General features: G+C 57.0%; 1 protein-coding gene across 1 annotated transcript; it reads right to left on the bottom strand.

Annotated features, from left to right (window-relative positions):
- Positions 1-1,966: 1,966 nt before the first annotated feature.
- On the bottom strand, positions 1,967-20,376 carry ZNF316 (zinc finger protein 316). The gene is made up of 6 exons (XM_072836931.1): positions 20,249-20,376; positions 15,819-16,201; positions 15,502-15,641; positions 14,526-14,652; positions 13,876-13,989; positions 1,967-6,200 (listed from the first exon to the last, which is right to left on the bottom strand). Exons 2-6 carry the CDS (start codon positions 16,171-16,173, stop codon positions 3,865-3,867), a joined length of 3,072 nt encoding a protein of 1,023 aa, XP_072693032.1. The 5' UTR covers positions 16,174-16,201; positions 20,249-20,376; the 3' UTR covers positions 1,967-3,864.
- Between the last annotated feature and the right edge of the window lie 3,041 nt (positions 20,377-23,417).

A 23,417-nucleotide genomic window follows, 5' to 3' on the forward strand; every position in this document is an offset into this window, starting at 1 on the left:
ATGTTTCACAGCCACAGCTCCAGAAATACCTGAGCCAAGGCCATGAGGTTTTTTTTTTTTTAATAACCTATTTACATGTTTGAAAGAAATAGAAAAATGCAAGCCATTCACCTCTGTAAAATTAAGAACAAAGCAAAGACTAAAGCAACTGTTGATGTCCCCTGTTGGCGAGGCCATAGACCACTAGCACTTTCTCACTGCACTTGGAGAATATGCTATTGGACTGGAGTTACCCTTTCCAGTGGCAATTTAGCTATATCCAAAATTTTAAATATCTATGCCTTTTGACCCAGCAACATCACCTCTAGTACCTTTTCTCATTTAAACAGGTAAGTAAAAATCTACATAACTGCATAGAAATATGTACAAGAACCTACATTGCAGCACTGTTTGTGAGGATCTAGAAACAACCAAATATCCATTATTGGAGGAGGAGAAGTTACATAAATTATGGTACATCTACAAAATGAAATGCTACGATGGAGCAGTTAAAATGAGTGAGGTAGTTCTGTCCAGGAGAAAAGAATGTCCTAATATATTATTGTTAAATGAAAAAAGCAAGTTGCAAAGGAACATGTAAATTATGTCCACAGTGGTGAAACATTTCCATGTATGTGGAAGAAACATGTTCCTACACCTCCTGCAGCAATTCTGATGTCCCACAGCGGGATGTGGTATGAGTCTGGGGGGGTAAGTGTGCACATAACACATATTTTGCATTGTTGGAATTTTTACAACTAGCATGTATCTTATAATTAGGAAAAAATAATGAACAAGGATCATAAAGCTTTATTTAATAAATATAACCAAAAAATTCAAAATACTTTATTCCATATGTAGCCAATTAGAGAGAAAAAAAGAGAAGGAGGTGTCTGAAGAGATCAAATGAAAGGGTCAGGAGAAAGGTAGGAAGTTGGGGAAATGCAAGCACTAGAGAAACAGGGAAATAACAAAGGTAGGTGGAGGCCAGAGGGGTGCTCAGAGCCTCACGGCTCTGAAGTACCACCTTCCATGGGTCACATCTCATGGGGTCTTCTATTCCTTGGCAGTGATAAAGATGCTAAACTGACACTTGGGGAATCAATCGGGGACTCCAGAAATTTAAAAGTCCTCCCAAAACCAGAAGGGCTGTCTGCTGCTTTTCTGACCATCAGGATTGCTGCACCCACCCCCTTCCCTAAATAAAAAAGAATTTGGCCAGACATATGTAAGCTCTATCAGGGAATAATTTACCTTTTCTGAATAGACCTTAAGATCCTCAAGGCCATCATTTTTTTTTAACCAGATCTTAACATCCATCTGCCCACTCAAAGCCTTTTTAAAATTTTTAACTGAAATGCTGGTTTCTATTCTAATGCCTTCAAATCATATCTGAGAGTTTACTTCATAGTTCATATTTTCCAAATCCATTGGGAAAGAATGGGAGGTCAGATCTGATTATGGGATGTGGGGATATCATGTGGTGAGAAGGTGGTCAATAAATCAGTTCAAAGGAAGGTATTTGAGGGTGCTAGGGAGATGCATTTTGCCCTGACACAGAGCAGATTAGCCTGGCTAAACCTATGAAGTGTTGAGGCCTCTGAGGAAACGTCTATGACTCAGCACATGTCTGGACCCCCAGGAAGGGCACCTGGTCCCTCTCCTCTGACCGTGGGAAGACTGGAGAAAACAATCCTAAGCCTAAGAAGGTCCCGAGATAGGTGTATTACAGAGTACGTGGCAATGTGGGGTGCCCGCTGGGGACACGCAGAAAGACTTGGTAGACACAGGTAGCAGGAACCAAAGCTCATCTTGGGCTGACTCCAGACAGGCCAATTCTAGTTTCAGAAAGGAGAAACTCCTAAAAAAAAAACAAGTTGGGTTTTTGTTTGTTTGTTTGTTTTCCCAGAAAAAAAGGCCTGAGACCTTGCAGAGCCTCCCTGAGGGCATTGAGGAGCGCCAACAACATGGAATCCAGTCAGAAAGCTCATTTCTCCACTCTTTATTAAAGCTAGGTCCTCCTGCTGACGGCTCCAGGCCAGGGCAGAAGCAACTGGGGCCCAGGAGGGGCATCGCAGGTATGCACTCGAAGGGGTGCACAAGGAGGGATGAGCGCAGAGCCAAACCTCAGCCATGCAGGGCTACACCACCTTGCCCTTGGCCCCTGAGGTTCCTGTCCCACAGGGAGAGGAAAGAAACTGAGGACAGGAAAGGCATCGTCCAGCATTGCTAATGCCCCCTGGGACCCTTGCCCTCCTCAGGACCCCAACCCACCCCGCCAGGTGAATTCTTACCACCACCATCCACACCCCCTTCCCACCCACCAACTACCGTGCCTCCTACCCCGCCCCCAGCCCCAGCAGCCTGGCTGTAGGCTCTCAGGCCCCGAGGCCATGTCTACACTAAAACAGAAGAAACTAGGTCTAAAAGGGAATGCAGTTGCTTCAAAATCTGTTTTCTGGCCCCACTCACAGTGGCCCAAAAGGCATTAAAGAGGGAGGGACCTCATGGGAGCCATACTTCAGCTGCCTGCCCAGTGGCTCCCCATGGCCCAGCCCGGGGAGTGGGGAGGTGGGGTGCCCACCAGGTGTGGGGCTTGCATAGCTGGGTGCCTGGCTGGTCAAGGAGCCATAGGCTCAAGTCCCACACCCCCAGAGGTGGACTGCCACTGCACAGACTGCCCACCCTGTGACGTGGGGTTCTAAACAGAAACACTACTTGCTTCTAGCATAGAGTAATGACAGAAGCAGAGTTAAAGGGACCTGCAGACGTCATAGAGCCCTAACCCCAGAGGGATGTGAGAAATGATCCTGCTGCTGACCTGTCACTTGACAACTGGTTATTAAATCTAAACAAGCACTGAGCTCAGAGGGCAGGGCTCCATGTGTCCACCTGTTCCAGGGCAGGTGGCACCTGGGCAGGTGAATGCTGGAGCCATGGCCGCAGCAGCCAGCCAGGCGCCCCCAAGGGTCTCTGAGTGTGCCACCTCCAGCTGCCAGAGGCGACAGTACCGAAGGACTCAAAGGGGGAGGCGGAGACCAAAACCTGCCCAGCAGAACTAGTGCCTGGCTGATCCAGGTGCTCAAGTGGGGTGAGAGTGAGTGACCCTCCCCCAGAATAAGGCTTCAAACTCCCTCAGGACCCTGCGAACACCTGCAACCCATCCGCCTGGGGCCACAAATTTGGTTTCTGGCTGTTCCTCCTCCCCCCAGATTCTTCAGGCCATACAAGAGATGGAAATAAATATGCACAGTAGACGGAATAAAAGCTTCCCAGTTGCATCTCTGTCCCCCCTGGGGAGGGAGGAACATCGTCCTCCGGAAACCCATAAAAGGCTTCCCCTAGCCCCGCACAGTCCTTAAAACTTCTGGGACACACTCGAATGACCAGAAGGTCCCTGAAGTTTCTCACTGAGGAATGGGAAGAAGTCGTCAGCCAGACCCACGGGAGGAGCCGGATGCTCTGCTCTCGACCACCCCACCCTCCCCTTGACGCAAGGGCTTCCCCTCCCTCGCTGTACAACCCACTTACAAACTCATTAGCCACGGGCCCCCCAGGCCACCGCAATCGGAATCCGAGTGAAATAAATAACATCGCCTGCCATCCCTACCGCTTGGCTCGCAGTCTTGGTCGAGGTGGCCGCCCCCTGCCCTCGCCTCCTCCGCGCGCGGTCCTCCTTTCCCCACGCGCCCCCTGCACGGCCGGACGAGCTTGGCGGCCGGGTTTCCTGGGGCCGGGCAGAGGGGCGCCCGAGGCCGGGGGGGTGCGGTGCACCGGGGGCTGAGGGGAAGGCACCGCACCAGGACTGGGGCCCTCAGCACCCCGAGGCCAGAGGAGCAAGGGGCCGGCGGCCCAGCGGGCTGCACCTCCGTCGGCCTCGGGCCATCACAGGATGCTCTCCTCGTAGGCGCCCGAGGGCCCCGCGAAGGTGGCCGTGGCCTCCGAGCCGAAGCTCGTTCCGCCCGCGAACTCCAGCAGGGTGCTGCCGCGCTCCCCGGGCCCGCTGCCCGCGCCCGGCGGCCCCTTGGCGGGCGCCTCGGCTTTGGACGCAGGGGCCGCTGGCGCCGTGCCGGGCGCGCCGGCCGCGCTGCGGTGCGTCTTCATGTGGGTGAGCAGGTGTGAGCTCTGCGAGAAGCGGCGGCCGCAGTTGGCGCAGGCGTAGGGTCGCTCGCCCGTGTGCGTGCGCTGGTGCGTGACGAGCACCGAGCGCTGCGAGAAGCGCTTGCCGCACTCGGGGCACGGGAAGGGCCGCTCGCCCGTGTGGCCGCGCCGGTGCTTGGCCAGGTTGGAGCGCTGCGCGAAGCCGCGGCCGCAGTCCGTGCAGCGGAAGGGCTTCTCGCCCGTGTGCGTGCGCCGATGCCGCTTGAAGTCCGAGCTGTGGCCGAAGCCCTTGCCGCAGTCGGGGCAGCGGTGCGGCTTCTCCTCGGCGTGCGCCCACTGGTGCCGCGTCAGCGCCGCGCTCTGCCCAAAGCGGCGGCCGCACTCGCCGCACGCGTAGGGCCGCTCGCCCGTGTGTGCGCGCCCGTGCGCGGTCAGGTGCGCGCGCCGGCTGAAGCCCGCGCCGCACACGCCGCACACGAAGGGCTTCTCGCCCGTGTGGCCCCGCACGTGCGCCGCCAGGTGTGAGCCGCGGGCGAAGCGCGCGCCGCACTCGGGGCACGGGAAGGGCCGCTCGCCGGTGTGCGTGCGGCGGTGGCGCGCCAGGTGTGAGCCGTACACGAAGCTCTTGCCGCAGTCCGCGCAGCGGTGCGGCCGCTCGCCCGCGTGGTAGCGCTGGTGCTTGGCCAGCGCCGCGCGGCGCCCGAACGTCTTGCCGCAGTCGGAGCAGATCCACGGGCTCTCCTCCTCCGCCAGCGCGGCGGGTGCCGGCTCGGCCAGCAGCCCCCCGACGGCCGGCGCGAACGCGCGCAGCCCACCGCCGCCCCCGCCCCCCGGCCCGCCGCCGCCGAAAGGGTCGCAGGTCAGCCCTGCGCCCTCCACCAGGGCCAGCCGGCTCCCCAGGGGTCCCGACAGGGGGCGCCCGTCGGCCTGCAGCCGCTCCCCAAAGTCCGGGAGGCCCAGGATTGGGAAGCCGTCCGGGTGGAGCCAGGACTTGGGGTGCACGGGAAAGTGGAAGCCGAGGGGGTGCGAAGAGGGTCCTTCGCCCTCCCCCAGGCCATTGCCCAGCTCGAGGAACCGCCTGTCCGGCTCGGGGTCCTCCTTGCTCCCGGGGGTGGGCCCCACCGCCACTGCCTCCTCTCTCGCCTCGACCTCGACCTCTCCGTCCGCCTCGCCAGCCTCGGCCTCCTCTGGCCCCTCCGGCCCGGCCTCGGCCTCGGCCTCGGCCTCGGCCTCCTCGGGCCCTGCCGCGGCTACTGTGTCGCAAAGCTCCCGCCGAGGGCCGTCGCTGCCCGCCTCCGCGCACCCGCCTCCGCGCCGGTGGCGCTGAAAGTCGGCGCGCAGGCGGAAGGCCTGGCCGCAGTCAGGGCAACAGTGCGGCCGGTCAGCCGTATGCACCGCCTGGTGCCGCGCGAGCGCCGAGCTCTGGCTGAAGCTGCGGCCGCAGTGCGGGCACGGGTAGGGCCGCTCGCCCGTGTGCGTGCGCTGGTGTGTGACCAGGTAGGAGCGGCGTCCGAAGCCCGCACCGCAGAAGGCGCAGCGGTAGGGCCGCTCGCCCGTGTGGATGCGCCGGTGCGTGACCAGGTGCGACTTGTAGACGAAGCGCTTGCCGCAGTCCGGGCACGGGAAGGGCTTCTCTCCCGTGTGCGTGCGCTGGTGGATGGCCAGGTGTGAGCGGTACACGAAGCCCTTGCCGCACTCATCACAGCCGAAGGGCTTGACGGCGGCATGGTAGCGCTGGTGCTTGGCCAGCCGGGACCGGTGCGGGAACACTTTGCCACACACGTCGCACGTGGTCTCGGGCCGCCCCACCGGAGCAGCCACGGTGGTAGGGAACGCCCAGGGTGCCAGCAGGTTTGCACCAGGCTCTCGGCCAGACAGGAAGGGCTTCGCCTCCGACCCCTGGGCCAGGCCCCCGAGGCCCCCGGGGTCTGGACCCCACCCCTCCGGAGTCTGCGCTGAATCAGAGTCATCGGGGCCCCATGTCCCAGGAACGTCCCCCACGCCGTAGGCAGCTGACCAGAGCCCCGGGGGCTCGTTCTCTTCCTCTGCCACCTCTGCCAGGAAGTCCTCGTCCTCCTCCTCCTCGTGGTCTTCTAGGTCATCGGTCCAGAACCAGGCCCCTGAAGGCGACAAAGGAAAGCCAGAAGGGAGAGGTGAGAGGAAGCTGAGGCAGCCCCTTGCAGGCTCCTCCCCAGAGAAATCACAGCTTGAGTGGGACCCTAAGCACCCCTAGCACTGAGCCTCCATCCTGTCTGGGGACAGGGTGCCTCTCCATTCCACCAAGGGAGAGGCTGTGTGCGTTCCAGGGCACGGGGAACAGTAAAGCCACTGCCTCCCCCAGTTACTGGGAACTCTGTGGAGGGGAGAAATATGCACGTGGGTGTCCCTCCTAGGGGAGGCTGAGATTATTTCTTGGCCTGTCCTCAAATCGCATCAACTAATTAATCCATCTTCCAGATCTCCAAGGCCTGCCATGCTGCTGAGGAACAGCAAGCTCTACAAAGTTGGTGACCTTGCCTATAGCTTCCTGGGAGACCAGGGTCTAAGCCCATTACAGGAGTCCTGTAGCCAGAAAAACAGATCCCTGAGCTGTTTTCCCCAAATCCCCTTGTCTTCCAGAGAACTCCACCCACCCCTGCCACTCCCCACCACCGCCCCTGGCCTGCTTGGCCCAAGGCAAGCAAGGCTCTGGTGCCAGCACAGCCCTGGGACCCTGCAGCTGAGGACCTGCCTTTGTAAGCATTTGGGCTTTGCTCAGCATCCCCTCCACTCTCAGAGCAGAACCTGAAAAGGCTGCCTTGAGCCAAGGAGACCTAGAGGGGCCATGAGCCGTAGCTCTCTGCTCATCCTAACAGCCTCCAGCAAGCACAGCCCAAGTTTTCCTGCTAGGCCACTCCAAACCTTGACTTCTTCGTAGCAGCCGTGCATTTGGGAAATAGCCCCAAGCTGGCTAACACTGGGGGAACTGCAAGTACCTTGCCATCACAGAAGACCAAGGACATCTGCTCCCCAAAGCCCTGTTGTTCTCTACCTCATCTGCCAAACTGCACCCTGACCTCTCACTTTAGTGCAGAGTGTGGACATGGAGTCAGGCCTGGAGGGTTTTCTCTTTTATAAGATGGAGTGCTGACATGCCTGCCATCACACCTGGGAAGGAACTGATGTTTATGGAGCAGGCACAAGAAACAGAGGGGGTAAACCGCCTGAGCCATGGTGGCCCCAGGTATTCCAAAGCACCTGTGCACCTACTTCCTCAGGTACACTCTGCCCCAGGTGTGTCCACAGTGGTGGCACACCATGGTGTAGCCCACCTCAGAATCCTAGTTTCTGGAAGGTTCAAGCTCTGAGGGTAGGAAGCCCTCTTCTACCCCATGTGGGCCCACCACCAAACTGTGGCCAGTGTCAGGCATCACCTGGCTGGGTGAGTCTGGATCACTGAGTCTTGCCCCCAAGGGAAGGTCGGGCCCCAGGAGGGCTGCCCATTCTGGCTCAGCCCTTGTCCTGTATTCTGTATGGCACTCTACACATACGGTGATATGGTCATATGGGAAAATAGCACAGCTTGGGGTGAAATAAAGCCAGACACACAACTGTTCTGGCATGATTTCAGCTGTAAAAGAAAAAAGAAATGCATCATTTAAAGGGATACAGAAATGGGTTATTTTATTTTTTCATAATTGCAATACTTTCAAGTTTTCTACAGTTAGTATTACAATGTTATAATAAAAATGAGCTTTAAAATAAGAGACCAAAGTTTCCTGAACTAAGCTCAGTTTACCTCCATCTGCCACTCAGAGCCATGAGTGGGTGATGGGACGTGGGTGGCCCTTTGAAGACCTCAGAAGAGGCTGGAGCACCCTGATGAGACGGGGTGGTGGAGGGACAGGCAGTTCAGCTGGGAATTCCTTCTATGAGTCTCAAAAGGAATTTGCTACAAGACTCAGGTGAGGGTCTTGTGTAATTAGAATCAGAGGCCCCCCTAAGGCAGGGGGACTTCAAAATGAGGAACAAGGTCAATGTCTTAGTGGGGTTTGTGTGCACCTCAGCACCTAGCCAGGGTGAGCACCCACTGGACACAGAGCAGACATGCAGGTCAAATGAAGGCCCACCAAAATGCAACCTCAGCCACTCAGAACTGGGAAGGGTGTACCTGGCTCCAGTGACTCACCCAGAACAACTCTTCCTCGCAATTTGGGAGCAGCAGAAAGCCCCCCACACACCCCAGGAAAGGTGAGCCTTGTCCTGCTTCCACTTCAAGCTGCTGAACCACCAGCTCTCCAGAGGGAGCGACCATGGGAGGGACCTCCAGAGCTGCTACAGCTGCTTATCCAAGCCTGAGAAAACACTAACCACATGGCAAAGTGCTGGACAGCACCACTGACACCAAGCGAAGGACAGTAAGAGCAGCCATGACCTGGGGCAGAGCTGGCTGCACCCCAAGATCTCCGGAGACAGCAGGGCCACTGAAGGTGATACAGAGGAAGACGAGCGTGCCCTGAGGCCAGGGTCTATTCCCTTGTCCTTCTATCACCAAAGTGGGCCAGGGTCTGGAGGCTGGGCCCTGGAGTAGGGGTGTCCAGTGGAAGGGTCACTCCAGGCTGCAACGGGGACCCCGTTCCCAGGGAGTCTGCTAGAATCCAAGTGAGCACTTACCAGGTCTACTTGTGAGACAAGAGCCAGGGCAGAGAAAATGCTTTTACAAGATGGGTGAGAGGGTATTTTGTTACAGTGGCCCATAAGGTCAAACACAGTTGCTTCTTCCAGAACCCACAGGAGTAGGGTAGAAAAGAGGACTCTGGGAAGTGAGAGCTGCTGTTTCATCTCCCTGAGACATTTGCTCCCAAGGACTATGACCCTGGGTGATGATTAGCTAGGCTGGAACCAGTGCTCTGAGGCCCAATAACAATCCCAGAGGCTGACCAGTGGCCTTGTCAGGAGAGCCCCCAGGGCACCTCCAGTAGGTGCCCTACCCAGGCACTAATCAAAGGGCCTTGGAGAAGATAAACGCCCCCAAACCACATGCCTGGTGCACCTCCATCTCTGAGCTGCTCCGCACAACCATCTCTGAGCTGCTCAGCACAACCAACACAAAGCTCTGAGACCCATGCCATTGTTTCTATGACTCCTGCCCCCGAACCACCTCTGCCCCTGTCCAGGAACCCAGAGGCCTGTCCCAGGCCCAACCTGACCCAGGCCCTATGGAGAGTCAGCTGTGGGTTTGCTCTGACCAAATCCATGTCTGTGGGAGCCTGTGAGTGAAGTCAACACCTGCTCCTGACTTCTCCATCCAGACCCAGGGACTTGAGGTGGGCTTAAGGAGAGCCCCCTACCTAGGGTCAGTTACAAGAGGGGGACTTGGACACAGGCTGGTGAGCCCAAAGCTGCAGGTGGGCTCCTTTCTCCAGCTAGTCAGCTGCCCCTTCTTCCCACTGGGCAAGAATCTGGTGACTAGGGCTATACTCAGGTGTGGGGGAGATGGCAACTCCTGACAGGGCCAGGCTTCTGTACTGGAATCTGTCCTCCCAGGAGGACAGGGCCCACATCCCCATCACTGGAAATGACCTCTCTGGCCTCAGTATCCTCATTTGTACCATGAATATCATACCAAGGGCCAGTTATTAACAGGATCCTGAGGCCTAGCTCTTCTTCACATGGAGTGTTTCCTGGTTCTTTCCACCTGCCTACACCAAGTGCAGGGGTCTGAGGCAAGACAGAACCCAAGTACCTTATTCCTGGCTTATAAAAAAGGGGGATACAGGGACATCTAAGACCCGCTCAGGGGGTGGCAAAGGAAGGGAAGACCCACACTAAGGACTAACCTCCCCTGACCCCAGTTCTCCTGTGGGCAGACAAGCCCAGCCCAGAGGCTCAGCCCAGGTGCTCAGGTGCCCAGCTCAGGTGCTCAGCCCAGGTACTCAGCCCAGGTGCTCAAGGGCTATGTGAGGTAGGGACTACATGCAGGCTGGTGCCAGGCCTGAGCTTCCACTCCACAGCTGTTCCTGACTTCCTCCTCTCCAAAACCACAGATTGTGTTCACTGACCATGGGATTCTTTCACCTTGGTGTTCTCTTACTGCTTTTATCTCTATCCTTTCCCAGGTCATCTTTAAGCAGATGTAATCCTGCATGCTATATTTCTCTGCCATCCTTCACTTTCACATGAGGGGCAAGAATAGTAGCCAAGGAGGGCGATCAGCTGCTGGCCTGCTGGGTGCCAGGCCCACGCTGGAGACAGCACAGGGGTGGACAATATACAGTGCCAGCTCTTATAGTGTCTGCCGGAGGCGGCAGACAGGAAATGAGGAAGCAAATATCTGGGCAGGACCATTTCAGACAGCACTGTTTGCTGTAAATCCGGGGGGACATCCTGGAGTGATGCAGGAGGGGGTGCTCCCAAAGTCTGTATACTCAGAGACCATGGGGCTTGAATGGAGTCCTAAGAGCTGAGCCAGCCACACAAAAGGCACTCTCGACAGGGGAACAGTAGGCAAAACACCCCTGAGGCAGGCAAGAGCTTGAAGAGAAAGGTGGTCTGTGGGCCTGACGAGCTAAGAGTTCATGAGATGAGCTTGGGGGGAGCGGCAGGCCTCAAGGCCAGAGAAGGGCCCAGATGCTTTGCCAAGTACACAGGGAAGCTGCTGGAGGGAAAGGCAGAGGCAGCTTGGGTGGGAACATCTGTGGCCACATGCTTGATGGCCTTATGGAAGCCTGGGACAGGGTGAGGCAAGGGAGGCCGAGTCACAAGTACTACTGAGGCATGCAGTTAGGCCCACTCAGGGTCCAAGGATGCTGCAAGGGGGGCCAGGGGTAGGAGAAGCAGTGCCATTTCAGTTTCAGACTCGCTTTGAAAAATCCATCAGATAAGTGAGTGGAGATGTCAAGCAGATGGACAGGCAGACAAGGCGAGGGCTGGAGAAAGAAGCTGAGGATGGGCAGTGTAAATGTATGTGGTACTGAAAGCTCCGGCCCCAGTCACTGAGAGAGAACAGAGAGGACACAGTACTGTCCTGGTCTCGTAAACAAGCAAAGGTAGGTGAAGAAGCACCCAGGAAGGCAGCTCAGAAACCAGGACCATGTGGGGTCCCGAGGGCCTAAAAGGTCCATCTCCGAGAGCAGAAAGACACAACAAAGACACAAGGCCAGACTGCCAGGCCTGGGTGGTGGTAGCATCCTCAGAAGGTGTGGTCAGCCGGTAGGCAGGCTATTCTCCAGCCGTGATTCCTGCTCCGGTGCAGACGTGGACAGGAAATGGGGTCCTGCCAGGGGCTCCCACAAAGACAGGGTGCTGCTATCTATGCCCTAAGCCAGGTGAGGAGAAAAGCGTAGGAAAGGGAGTGGGGTCAGAAGAGGTGAGGAGGGGATCCCTGGGTGGCTCAGCGGTTTAGCGCCTGCCTTTGGCCCAGGGCGCGATCCTCAAGTCCTGGGATCGAGTCCTGCATCAGGACTCGGATGCTCCCGGCATGGAGCCTGCTTCTCCCTCCTCCTGTGTCTCTGCCTCTCCCTCGCTATATCTATAATCAATCAATCAATCAATCAATCTTTAAAAAAAGAGGTGAGCTGGAGGTGGTGGCCCTGGTCTGGGAGCCGGAGCGTGGAGCCAGAAGGCAGAGCAGGAGCCTTCAAACCAGCGTGGCGCAGGGCATGGGGCACCTGAGTAGGCAAATCTGGCCAGAGTCCAAATCTTTTGGCCCACTTTTTCAAGAAGCACAAGGAGGAATACATTTCTGTTTTGCCATACTACAATTGAGAAATCCAGAAACTCCGTCAGGCTCTGAACAGTCAGCATCCATCTCGCTCAGACCCAGCAATTCATTCTCAATGGACTTGGCCACACAGAAATGAGAACAGGGAGAAAAGGGAAGGGAGACCATTTAGCAAACAGACCATAGTTATAGTTAAGAAAAGCCTTAGATGGGACACCTGGGTAGCTGAGTCAGTTAACTGGCTGGCCCTTGATTTCAGCATAGGTCATGGTCTCAGGGTCCTGGGATCGAGCCCCGAGTTCAGGCTCCATGCTCTGCAGGAAGTCAGCCTTTAGCATTCTTTCTCTATCTCTCCCTCTCCCACTGCCCCTCGCCCTACTCACACACATGCTTGCATATGCTCTCTCTCACTGTCTCAAAAATAAATAAAAATGGCCTTAGATGAATTTGCCCCACTGCAGCTGACCCAACCCTGGCAACTGTACCCCTTCCCAGCAGACAGGGACATATCTAAGATTATGCCTGCACCCACCTTGGGCTCCCTGTGCAGCAGGGGTGGAGACAGGGGGAACTTTGAGCCCAGTGACTAGCCAGGAGAAGAGAAGGGCACTGGCCCAGCTAGCCAGCCTCCTTGGGGTACTGCCAAACTCCAGCCAGGTTCACAGGTCACGTTATGAGAACCACCCATGCTGAAGCCTGCAAAAGGCTGTAACCCAGGAGCCTCCAAGAAGCATGGAGAACGGGGGCACATCTAGCCCAAATGATGAGACTGATCAAGGCAGGCCTGTGGCCCCTTTATCTGCAGGTGGCTTTTCTGAGATGTGTCCATAAACAGGGTCCACCTCCCACTGAGACCCCCTGTGAAATACCACCTCTGTCCCAGACTCATCCTGGAAGTGGCTATGATGGTCTTGCCAGCCACAGCCCACCCACCTCTGAAGCCCAGGAAAGATTCCGAGAGAGGGCTCAGCAGACCATGGAGACCCAGGGCAAGAAGGACATTCTGCAACCCCATGGAAAGTGAACCCTGGGGCTGAGCCCACCTCGGTCAAGCCACTTAGACACCACTTTCAAGTCCATTTCCTCATCTGCGAGGTATACTGGCCACCTCTTCCCTGCCACTGCGCAGGGTCGTTGTGAGGAGACAGAGTAAATGAAACAATACTCTGAAGAGTACACACAAAGGCCTAGCAACATTGTCTGTGCTTTTCTGTTTTTGTATTGTCTATGAGTTGCTCTGAGTCTCTCCAGGCATGTGATGGGCATGAGCCATCCACTGTCTCTCACTAGGGTGAGGTCACTCCAGCCCGAAGGCAGACACACTGGTAGGGAAAGAGCCTCCACAGACTTCTCTGAAACACCGAGCCTCACTCACAGACCTCCTGAAGAGCCTCCACTGAACCAGTCCTGCATCCTCAGTTTGGAAGTTATGGATTTAGTTCAAATTCTTCTCCATGTGAGTAAAGTGAAGCTCAGAAAGTTGAAAGAACAGAGCCAGAGCCATGTTGGCAGTCTCCAGAGGAATTTGCCACCCTGAACACTTCCTGTATACATCCCTCCAAAATCTCCTTTCTGGAAGGTACAGAGCTGCCCACCCAGGCCAGCAGCTTGCCTCCAAGACCCTTCGCTCAGAAATAGCTAAATGGGTAGAAAAGCTACAGGACCAGCTCGAGTGTGGGAACCTGAAAGGTGAGCACCAGCCCTCTTGGAGAGTCTGCCCATCTCCTGCACTTGGTCCCTCCGAGTCAAACACTGAACTGGCCCTCACTTACCAAAAAAAGAAAACCAAAAAACCAAAAACAATGAGAGGCTCCAAGGCAAAGACAGGGACATTTTCAAAGGTTCTTAAGAGGGACCCATAGATTCTCTAAGGATTCCCCAGCCTTGGACTTCCACGGGCTAGAATCAAGAGAAGCCAACCCACAAAGGCAGAGGTTAGACCATGGCCATCTCCCTGTCTCCACATGGCCCACTCCACATCCCAGACCACCAGCACCAAGGCTATGGCAGAGAGCTCAGGTCAGGCCAAAGTCTGGCAAAGCTCTGAGGAGCTCTGTCAGCAGAAACCCCACAAGATTCCATGTCCTACTCACCTGTGTAGACGCCAGTGACAATGTCTCCTTCCTCAGGACGGGGGCTATCTGGGACCCAGGGTTCCTCTCCTTGCTCCAGCCGGAAGATCAGATCTGGCTTGGGGATTGGGTATCCTGGCCACAAGAGAAACACAGACAGCTGCAGGGCCACTCTGGGCAGGCCCTGCCCTCACCCCACAGAGTGCCATCCCCAACATGGCAACCAGCTCCTCACTTTCTCTCCCCTCTTCTCCATCCTTCTAAGGACCAGCCCTCCTACCTCCCGGCCTCCACCCTGGGGGAAATCCCACATTCATGAATCTGGAGCTTTGTCCCAATACCTGCAGCTCTCCTGCTGAGCCCCTCCACACCTTCGTCTCCTCTATCATCTGACTCCTCACCCCCGGTGGCCTCTAAGGGAGTATACAGCACAGAGACCAGCACCAGACTGGCAGCTCCCAGAACACATCCACCTGGCTTACAGCACTTATGGGCCACCGTGGAGACCCCAGAACACAGCCCCATCCAGAAGACAGGTAGTCCCTAGGACTTCCCCTAAGAGGTGGGCTGGCTCCAGGACCTCCCGCTCCTAGATCCTGGGGCTTCAGAAGCCACTCTCCCAAACAGCTAGGCTGCCGGCAGCCATCACACCAGGAAGCTTCCCTGCTTACCCAAGGACACCAGGATCCCATAGTTTTCCTGCATGACATCCTTGTAAAGGTCTCGCTGGTCTGTATCCAGCCTTTCCCATTCCTCTAATGAGAAGTACACAGCCACATCTTCAAAGGTTACCAGCCCCTGGAAAACAAAGCGCCCTGGCCACTGCCCTGAGCTGCCCTAGGAGAGAGGCAGGGGAGCCCCTATAAAATGAGCAACAGAAAATCTCTTCAAGAAGAGAGCTGACCATGGTCCTGTAACAGGGATGCAGCCTGACATCCCATCACTGACAGGCCTGCACAGGCCCAACAGTACGGAAGGTGTCTGATCCTTGCTGTGGCCTTAGAAGGCAAGGAACCCACTTCCACTCAGGGATTAGGAACCCAAGCTCAGAGGCAGCGAATGCCCAGCTCGTGGGGGGCAGAGCCAAGACTCATGCTGAGGTCAGGAGACCATGAGGCTCAAGCCCAAGGCTCTGAGAGGGAGGCTGTATCCTCCCCTTCTACATCATCATCCAGCTTAAGCCAGTAGTCATATCAGCAGTGTGAGGGCCCACACCCGGGTGAGGACATGGCATCAGCTACGCTGACTCGGGGCACTGGTGCCCAATCTAACTGGGCTCAGCAGGAAACCAGAGCCCAGACAGGTGACAGGCACTTGAGGTCAGGGGACGCAGCCCAGCCCTGGGGGAGAGCCAGGCCTTTGAAGGAACTACACACAATGCAGCCCAGTGAGTGGCAGTCAACATCATCAAGACATGATGGCCTGGGAAGTGTTGGGCCCCAGGAAAATGGAACCACATGCCAAGGGCTTGCTTCCCACTTGCTTCTTGCCACCTCGTCCTTGCTCCCAGCCTAAGCTCAACCTGAGGACCACAGGGTCCACAGTGCCTCAGCTTTGCCAACAGGGGTCTCTAGGACAGTAGGTACCAAGCCCCCTCTCAGGAAACCCTCCCTGGTTAACTGAGCTCCAAACAAGAGAGCAGCTCACCTGAGATCCAGCTGTCAGAGAATCGTCATCCTCTTCCTCTTCCTCTTCCTCCTCTTCCTCGTCTTCCTCTTCTTCCTCCTCCTCATCATCCTCTAGGTCCTCATCCCTAGGTGTGGCTGGACCCCGGGCGGCCTGCAAGGCTGAGGAGAAGATCTCTGAGGGGCCCGCTTTCACGGTCACCTCTGCTGGGACAGCAAGCAGGGTCAGGAGCTCCTGGGTCCTGATGCTCCAGCTCCAAGCATGTCGGGCCCAAGAGCTCTCCCGCCTGCCCTCCCAAGCCCCCACAGTCGCCCCCAGGAGCCAGTTCCTTTTCTTACCCTCTTCCTGAAGAACTGGGGACTTGGCATCACTGCCACGGCTTAGACGCTCCTGGGTCCCCAACATCAGACTCTGCTCCTCTGCCACCGCGTCCTCCACGTCCTCGTCCTCCTCCAACTCCACCTCAACCTGATCCACGTGCCCTGCCCGCCCCCCCTCCTCCTCTTCCTCCACCACCTCCTTGTCCTCCCCTTCTTCCACCATGATCTCTTCTTCCTCCTCCTCCTCTATCTCCACCTCTTCCCCCTTTTCTTCTTCCTCTTCTTCCTCCTGAGCAGGGCCACATTCCAACCCATCCTCTGCCTTCGCCAGCTGCGTGGCTGGTGAGTCTGGAGTCACACGCGGGGCTGCCATCTTCCCCGGAGGACAGCCTCAGCTCGGCCTGAAACACAGTCGGGTGGCAGTGATGAGCCACCTACGGCACACTCACTCGAGTTGCTCCTAGAGCCTCACACCGCCCTGACGGAGGCAGGATTTATCTCCCCCACTAGACAGTAACGGCACCAGAGTTGAAGAAGGACTGGGGCTCTTTCCACGATCGCACGTGGCACAACTGGGACACTCTGTACCCCGAAAAACCACAGAGCCCCTCTCCATGACCCCATTATGCGGCCTCAACTCTTTCTTGCCAGCAATTATGTGCTGGGTATGAACGGTGGTGCTTTCTTGAAGTAAATCAGGGATTTAGCCCAGGTCTTGATCCTCAGGGGCCATGAAGAACAGGGAGTCCAGGCAACACGGCCAAGAGTGGCCCACTTTTGGCTGAATGGGGTGAGTGCAGCCTGGGAGGAACAGCTAAACCAGCTCTCAATGCCCACACTGTGCCGGCAGGGCTATGGGAGGAGAGGCCTGGGCATGCGCAGGGGTGCAAGGAAAGACCAGCAGGTCAGGCTCCTTCCTGCCAGAGGCGGCATATGTGTTACCCTCTGCACCTCCCTTGCCCCTTGCTCTGTACAGAGCATCTGAAAAAATTTCAGTGGATCACAGAGATTTGGTTCATCACTGGACCAGCAAAGATGATCTAAAATATCCTGTGACATCTCTTCAAATTTAAGGATCAGATGATCCCAGGAGAGAACCATCATAACCCCAGTGGCTTATAGGGTCCTACGCACCCCAACATCACAGCTGGCTCAGCCCAAGTGCTCTGGAGAGACACAGCCATGCTGCCCCACGGCCCAGACCAAGGGTGGTAGACTTGATGGACAGCAGGCTACAGGTCCAGGGGCCACTCCTCCCTCCTGGGCACACACCCTTTACCAGCCCAGTGGAGGCCCAAGGGCAAGACAGAGTCAGAATTTTGATAAGTCAATTTCCATGGCTTCTTTTTGAATGAAAGCTTAAAAATGAGCCCATCACCCAGCACCAACCCCATCAGCACCTAAGACCTAAATAGGGCTATTTCCAAAGAGCTTCAAGCCCACTGCAAACACAGCAACCCCAAAATCTTGGGATGAGGGTATGAATGCCAGAAGGATACTGCAATGTCAGGCCACATGGGACAGCTGGGCCCACCCGTACCTCAACCAGCTCTACCGGTAGACATCTGCCACAGAACCCCTACAATGGGACAGGGGCCCCCACATAAAGATGCACAGGGTCATGAGAACGGCTCAGAACCCTGGGAACCTATGAGAAACCTGCTCTGTGAATAGCTCTTATTCCACAACTCATCGCTTTTCTATTAAAAAGGCAACACACACTCATTTTCTGAAGCGCTCTAAGCTGCTGCTTTAAATCCACACTTAAACAGCTAGGGAATGTGGAGCATTCATTAAGGCCTCCCAGTACACCAAGGCCCCGGTCCAGGGGGTGGAATGCACGGGCACCCCGAAGCTACCTCTGTCCCGCTCCTCATTCTCCCCTCTATCTGACTAGATTGCAGATTTACCGTTCCTGAATCCAAGGTCACAGGGGAAGAGCTATGCCTTGGTGGGCCACCCCAAAGCCAGTGCTGTTGGTCTCCATAGCTCTTCAGGCTTGTAAAGGCGCCGAGGTGTAGACAGACATGTGTGCCATATGCTACTCAAGCCACCGCCAAGAAGATGCAGCCCTACCCAGCACTCAGGGCATTGAGAATGCACAGCAAACGTTTCCTAACCTCCACCCACCTGAGGACCCACAGAAGGCTTTCATCACCCAGGCCTCAGGCTGCAAATCCTGGCTGAACCCAAATACCACACCAAGCCCAGCAGAGCTGCCTCCTGCCTGGTCACCATCCAGAGCAGACTCCCATAGGCCAGTCTGCTGTATCCAAGGACCCACTTACTAAAGAAGAAAACCCTAGGGCTTTGGAATAAAGTGGCCCCCTGCTGGTCCCACCTCTGGACCTTTGCCCATGACATTCCTTTTCCCTAGAACTTGCTTTTCCTCTTCACTGATCCTCTGGAGGGAGTCTCCTGGGCCCCATTTCATACAGTTCCATGAGCTCTGCCCTCACAGCACCTCATTTTTATATATTTTTGGAACTGCTTACTGCCTGTCTCCCCAAGTACATGATCAGTTGCAGGAAGACGGAAGGTCCCTTTGTTCACCTCCGAATCCTCCTCGTGCCAGACACAGAGCAAACACTCAAATATTTATTAAGGAAGTGACTCTAAAGTCTGTAATCAATGTGATGAATATGAGCTTTTAAAAACTCAGGGGTGCCTGGTTGGCTTAGTCAGTAAGGCACATGACTCTTGATCTCCTGGTTGTGAGTTCAAGCCCCACATTGGGTGTAGAGCTCATTAAAAACAAAACATCTCAGTATTCTGGCTGCACTGGCACATTCCAGAATAGACTGACCACTCTTCAGGGTTCTTCAAGATGGAACCCACTCCAGAAGCACTAAGAATCTCTGCCTTTGAAGAAGCTGTGGCCTGAAGTCCCTTCTCCCCAAAAATGTACCTGCTGGTAACCAGAGAAGGGAAGGGGTTGGCACTCACCCTGCAGATGCAACCATGGCCTAGCACAGCCAGACACCCCCACATGCCTCAACCCAGAATCGAGAACAGAATCATCCTGGAAAACAGACTTCAGTAACTCAGGCACCAGGTTCCTTCTGCATCATCAGGCAGCTGCATGCTGGGCACACTCCCCCAGACCCTCATGCTTTCCTTTCTTCCCATCCTGTCAGCCTACGGACACTCACTCTGCCCAGTTCCAGGCATCCAATTCCAGGTCAGAAGTCACAGAGGGTCAAGTAAGCAGCCTCATGAACATAAACCCCCACATCATCCCAGACCCTTCTTTCCACCTGGGCCATGCATCCTAGGATACAGCACTGCAGACACTTGGAGCTGAGGATGACAAGGCACCCTCCATGGAGAGAAGGGAGAATGACAAGAATGAAAAAAGTAGCAAAGTTTGGAAACTGTTAGAAACTCTCCACAAAAGTCCCCAGGTCAAGGAACCTACATAGAGAAGGAGAAATGTGTGGGTGCACATGTATCTAGGTCCCTTCCCTCCCTCTCGGTGACCGACCTCACCACACCCCTGTTATTCAACGCCTTCCAGGTTTTTGTCTTCTCCAAGAACCCTTCCTTCCTTGACTACTAGGATCCTCACTGTGTGTCCGTGGATTGGGCTCCCCTACTTCCCAGGATCTGCTCCTGGTGCATCTGTATGCATGCAGCCATCCCAGTTCCCCCAGGCCAGCCCCTCACCATGCTGGCCAGCTCCCCAGACCTGCCAACACTTGTTGAACCAGACGGAGCACCAAAGTCTCCCCACACAGGTGCAACTAGGAGTCTGATCCTCCCGCCCACCTCGCCTTCTCCCTACCCACCTCGTCCTCCACCGAAGACCCACCCCTTTCCCACCTCTGTGGCCGCCTGGGGCAGCCCAGACCCTGCCCAACCCCAGGGATGGGCTCCCCTACCCGACGCCCAGCAGTAGCCGACGGCACAGCAGCCCACCCGGGCCTCCATCTGCAGAGAGGGAGGACCCAGACGAGGCCCCCAAGGTCACTGAGCAAGCTCACGGGGCGCCCAGCCAAGCCACTTCCATCCCTCCAGGGGGCTTATCGGGCTGGGGCCGCGCGAAGAGGCCGCGGCGCTGACAGCCCCTCCTGGATGGGTGTGTCCCCGGGGGCGGCCACGGCCCAACCCCCGCCCCTCGGGCCTAGCCGGCGGCGGGCAGCTCCGGAAGACTCGCGCGTGTCCTCCGCAGCCCGCCGGCCCCGCGCTGCCGGCCTCCACCCGCCCCGGGGGTCGGGCCCGCCCCCATCGCGCCGGCCGGGGCGAGGAGCCGTGCGCCGCGCCGGCCGTGGGCGCGGCCTCCCAAGGCCCTGCCCGCGCTCCGCTCCAGCCCCGCCAGGCCCAGGCCCGGCCCCTCCGGCCCCGCGGCCTCCCCGCGGCCTCCCGCGGCCTCCCGCGCCGGCGTGGAGCGGCCGCCCGACCCGACCCCGCGCCCCGCGCCCGGCCGCCCGCACCTGCCGCCCACTCACCGCGCGCGCGCCGGGCCGGCCGAGCCGCCGCCGGACGCCGGGGCCGGGCCGGGCCTGCGCGCCCCGCGCTACACAAAGTGACGGCCCCGGAGCTGCGCGGCGGCGGCGCGTGGGCACCGGAAGTGCCGCCGCCGGGCCCCGCCCCGCCCGCGCCCACGGGGGGCCACTTCCGGTCACGCGGGGTCGAGCGCGACTCCCAGAGGGGGCGTGCGTGGCGCGAGAGGAAGCGCCCCGAGAGGAGCGCGAGTGAGGGAGGGCGCTGTGGGTCCTGGGTCTCGGCCTGCCCGACCCGAGATCCCAACTCCACCCCTGGACGCCCCAGCACCCGGTGTCCCAACCCGAGACCCAGACTCCAGGGCACCCCAGCGCCCTCTTCCCCTAACCCGAGACTCCAGCCCACCCCGGGAGCCCTAGCGCCCCCTACCCCGACCCCCGATCCCGACTCCATCCGTGGACACCGCAGCGCCCCTGTCTCGGCCAAGACCCCGACTCTACCCCTGGACGCACCAGTGCCCCCTGGACACCAACCCCTGGACACCCCATCTCTGCCCGCCCCCTGGAGTCACCACGTGAGATCCCTCAGCTCTCAGCCTACCCTCTCCCCGGGCCCAGTCGGGATTCCTGATCGAACCAAGATTCAGGGAGTGCCTACTGAGTGCCAGATCATTGCAGCTAGGCCCACCCCGCCTTGGCACCCTCTCCACGTCCTGAGGCAGTGGAGGTAGGTGATGAGCTGTGGAGGGACCTGGTAGAGACATCCATACAATCTAAGTGCCATGACTCCACAAGGCCCCGGGCGATCCCTTGCAGGTGATGGGCAAGTGGGACTGTAGCAGGTGGGCCAGGTGTCCAATGCTCACTGGCCCTGCTTGCAGGGACACCAGTGCCTGCAAGACCAGTGCCGCTAACTGTGAGGGTTTTACCCAGAACGATGAGGACTGAGGGGCGGTGGGCTGGAGCAGCCTCTGAATGCATTAGGGCCTCGGATTAGAACTTCACCTGGATGGACATGTAATCGGGACAAAGCAGAGGGCCACCTTTGGGAATGGAAGGGTCCTCCAAGCAGAGGGAGATACAGGTGGTCAGTGGCTGTAGGAGCTGTGAGGTGAGGCTGTTGGACTCAGGGTCCACCTGCCGCCCTCCCCAAAACCTGTCTGCATCCACTCCCAGGGGACACAGCTGGGTCTGAGGGTGAGCTCTTGAATTCAACAGAGGTCCAGGCCCTTTTCAGCCTGCCTGCAAACCCTAGTCAGGAATGGTGCAGGCCTGCACCTTCCCTAGCTCCCACCCCACAGGTACTATTATTCTGAAACTTTCTGTAATGTCCCCCAGCCTTGGACTCTTGGGACAGAGCAGCAACTTGACCAGGCTTAAGCCAGGTTTAAACCTGCCTGAAATAACAGCTTCTCCCCTCCAAAACCTCAGCCCATGGCTGGTGAGCTTCTCAGGCCTACAGAAGAGTCAAACCTGTGTCCTGCAGAGGGGTACAGCCGCCCCTCCCCTCCCCTCCCCTCTCCCCAAGCCTCACCTCCTCCAGCCCAGAGCACCAGCTGTCCACCCTCCAGCTGAGTCTAAGTCTCCACAGTGATTGTCTTTGGCTTCTGGTGTTTTAAAAGTGTTTTGAAATTACTAACACTTAAAAATTGAGGGTCTCCTGTAAAAAGATTGCAAAAATCAGAAACTCTCCCAGAACCAACAGCTCCCTCCCTGCCCTCATCAGGCAGGGACCCTGCATCACCCCAGCATCTCTTCAAAACTCTTTTTTGGGGACTCCTGGGTGGCTCGGTGGTTGAATGTCTGCTTTTGGCTCAGGGCATGATCCTGGGTCTGGGGATTGAGTCCTGCATTGGGCTCCCTGTGGGGAGTCCGCTTCCCCCTCTGCCTGTGTTTCTGCCTCTCTCTCTCTGTCTCTCTCTGTGCGTTTCTCATGAATAAATAAAATCTTTTAAACACACACACACACACACACACATACACACACACACACACCTACCTCTTTTTGGTCTATCCCCACCAGATACCTAAACTAAGACCGATTTTCTTCGCCCTCCCTTCTCTGAAGAGATTTTCAAAGGCATGGAGTCCATGGGCCTCTCCCCACCCAGCAGACTCTGCCCTCCACCACGCTCGCCTGAGTCTCCACTACCTTCCAGAGGCTGAGCAGGGAGCCTCCTCTGGCCTATTTCTTCCCCCTTCTGAGGCTCTCCTCCCCACCACCCCCAGAAGCCTCTCCTTCCTCCTGCCCTCTAACAGGCAGAGCCCCCAAAGCTTGTCCAGTCCAATACACCACGTGCGGCAGCCACAGAAAGGCCCCACAGTCCACCACCCAGTCAGCATGTCCGAGGTCAAAGTTAGGCTTGGGACATTCCCCCAAGGTACTGTCCTCCCTTGCCCCACACCTGTGACTTCAGAAGCAAGGTGTACTCGGGTAGACCTGCCCACTCTTCAGTGAAAATCAAGCTGCTTGATAGGAGCCTTCATATCTGTGCTTATTTTATAGTCAAATCAATATAATTCCTGACTCTTACAACCCCACCTGATCTGGTTCCTTCCAGATCAGCTCTCCACTGGATCCGGATTGGGTGCCTGGGGTGTGGGACTTGCCAACTGCCTCAGACTGGCCAAGCTTCTGCAGGTGACCCTCCTCTGGGCCCCAGTCAGCTTTGTGCCTACTCTGAGCAGATCCAGGCTGTCCCAAACGGGTCATGCTTTGGACTCTCATGTCCTGAAGTCACCTGGCCTTAACCCTTCCAGCCATCGAAGCCCAGAGCTGACAGGGATTGGAGCTGGCTGGCCCAACACCTATAGGCACAGAACCTGAGCACAACCATAGGGCAGGGCTCCTGCCAGGCAGGCCTCTCTTCCCTGGGGTGCTAGAGAGCCAGATTCCAGCCTTGACTCCCCGCTCCTCCTCTCCCCTTCACTCCATCATGTAGTGATGTTCCTGAAAGCTCTGGGTAGCCTTGAGGCTTGGGTTGCACGAATCACAATCCTAACTTCCTGGGCAAGTCCTGGCCATTGGCCTCTGTAGATCCTCAGGTCTCCAATGGCACCCCCATTCCCTCTGAGGCCAGCAGCCTCAACTCTGCTTATCCTTTATTCTCAGCAGGGATTCTTAATGGGCCCTGTTCCCTTGCACACCTGCATGCCCACCCGCTGAATGCAGGGC

The sequence above is a fragment of the Canis lupus genome, chromosome 8 (assembly GCF_048164855.1).
Source record: "Canis lupus baileyi chromosome 8, mCanLup2.hap1, whole genome shotgun sequence".
Taxonomy (NCBI): Eukaryota; Metazoa; Chordata; class Mammalia; order Carnivora; family Canidae; genus Canis; species Canis lupus.

What these genes read in the sequence shown, in the direction of transcription:
- ZNF316 (XM_072836931.1), bottom strand. Translation starts at nt 16,173, where the DNA reads ATGGCAGCCCCGCGTGTGACTCCAGACTCACCAGCCACGCAGCTGGCG. An exon ending in TGGGATCCTGGTGTCCTTGG is followed by an intron (nt 13,990 to 14,525) that starts GTAAGCAGGGAA and finishes TCTTGTGGCCAG; the next exon opens with GATACCCAATCCCCAAGCCA. An exon ending in TGTCACTGGCGTCTACACAG is followed by an intron (nt 6,201 to 13,875) that starts GTGAGTAGGACA and finishes TGTCGCCTTCAG; the next exon opens with GGGCCTGGTTCTGGACCGAT.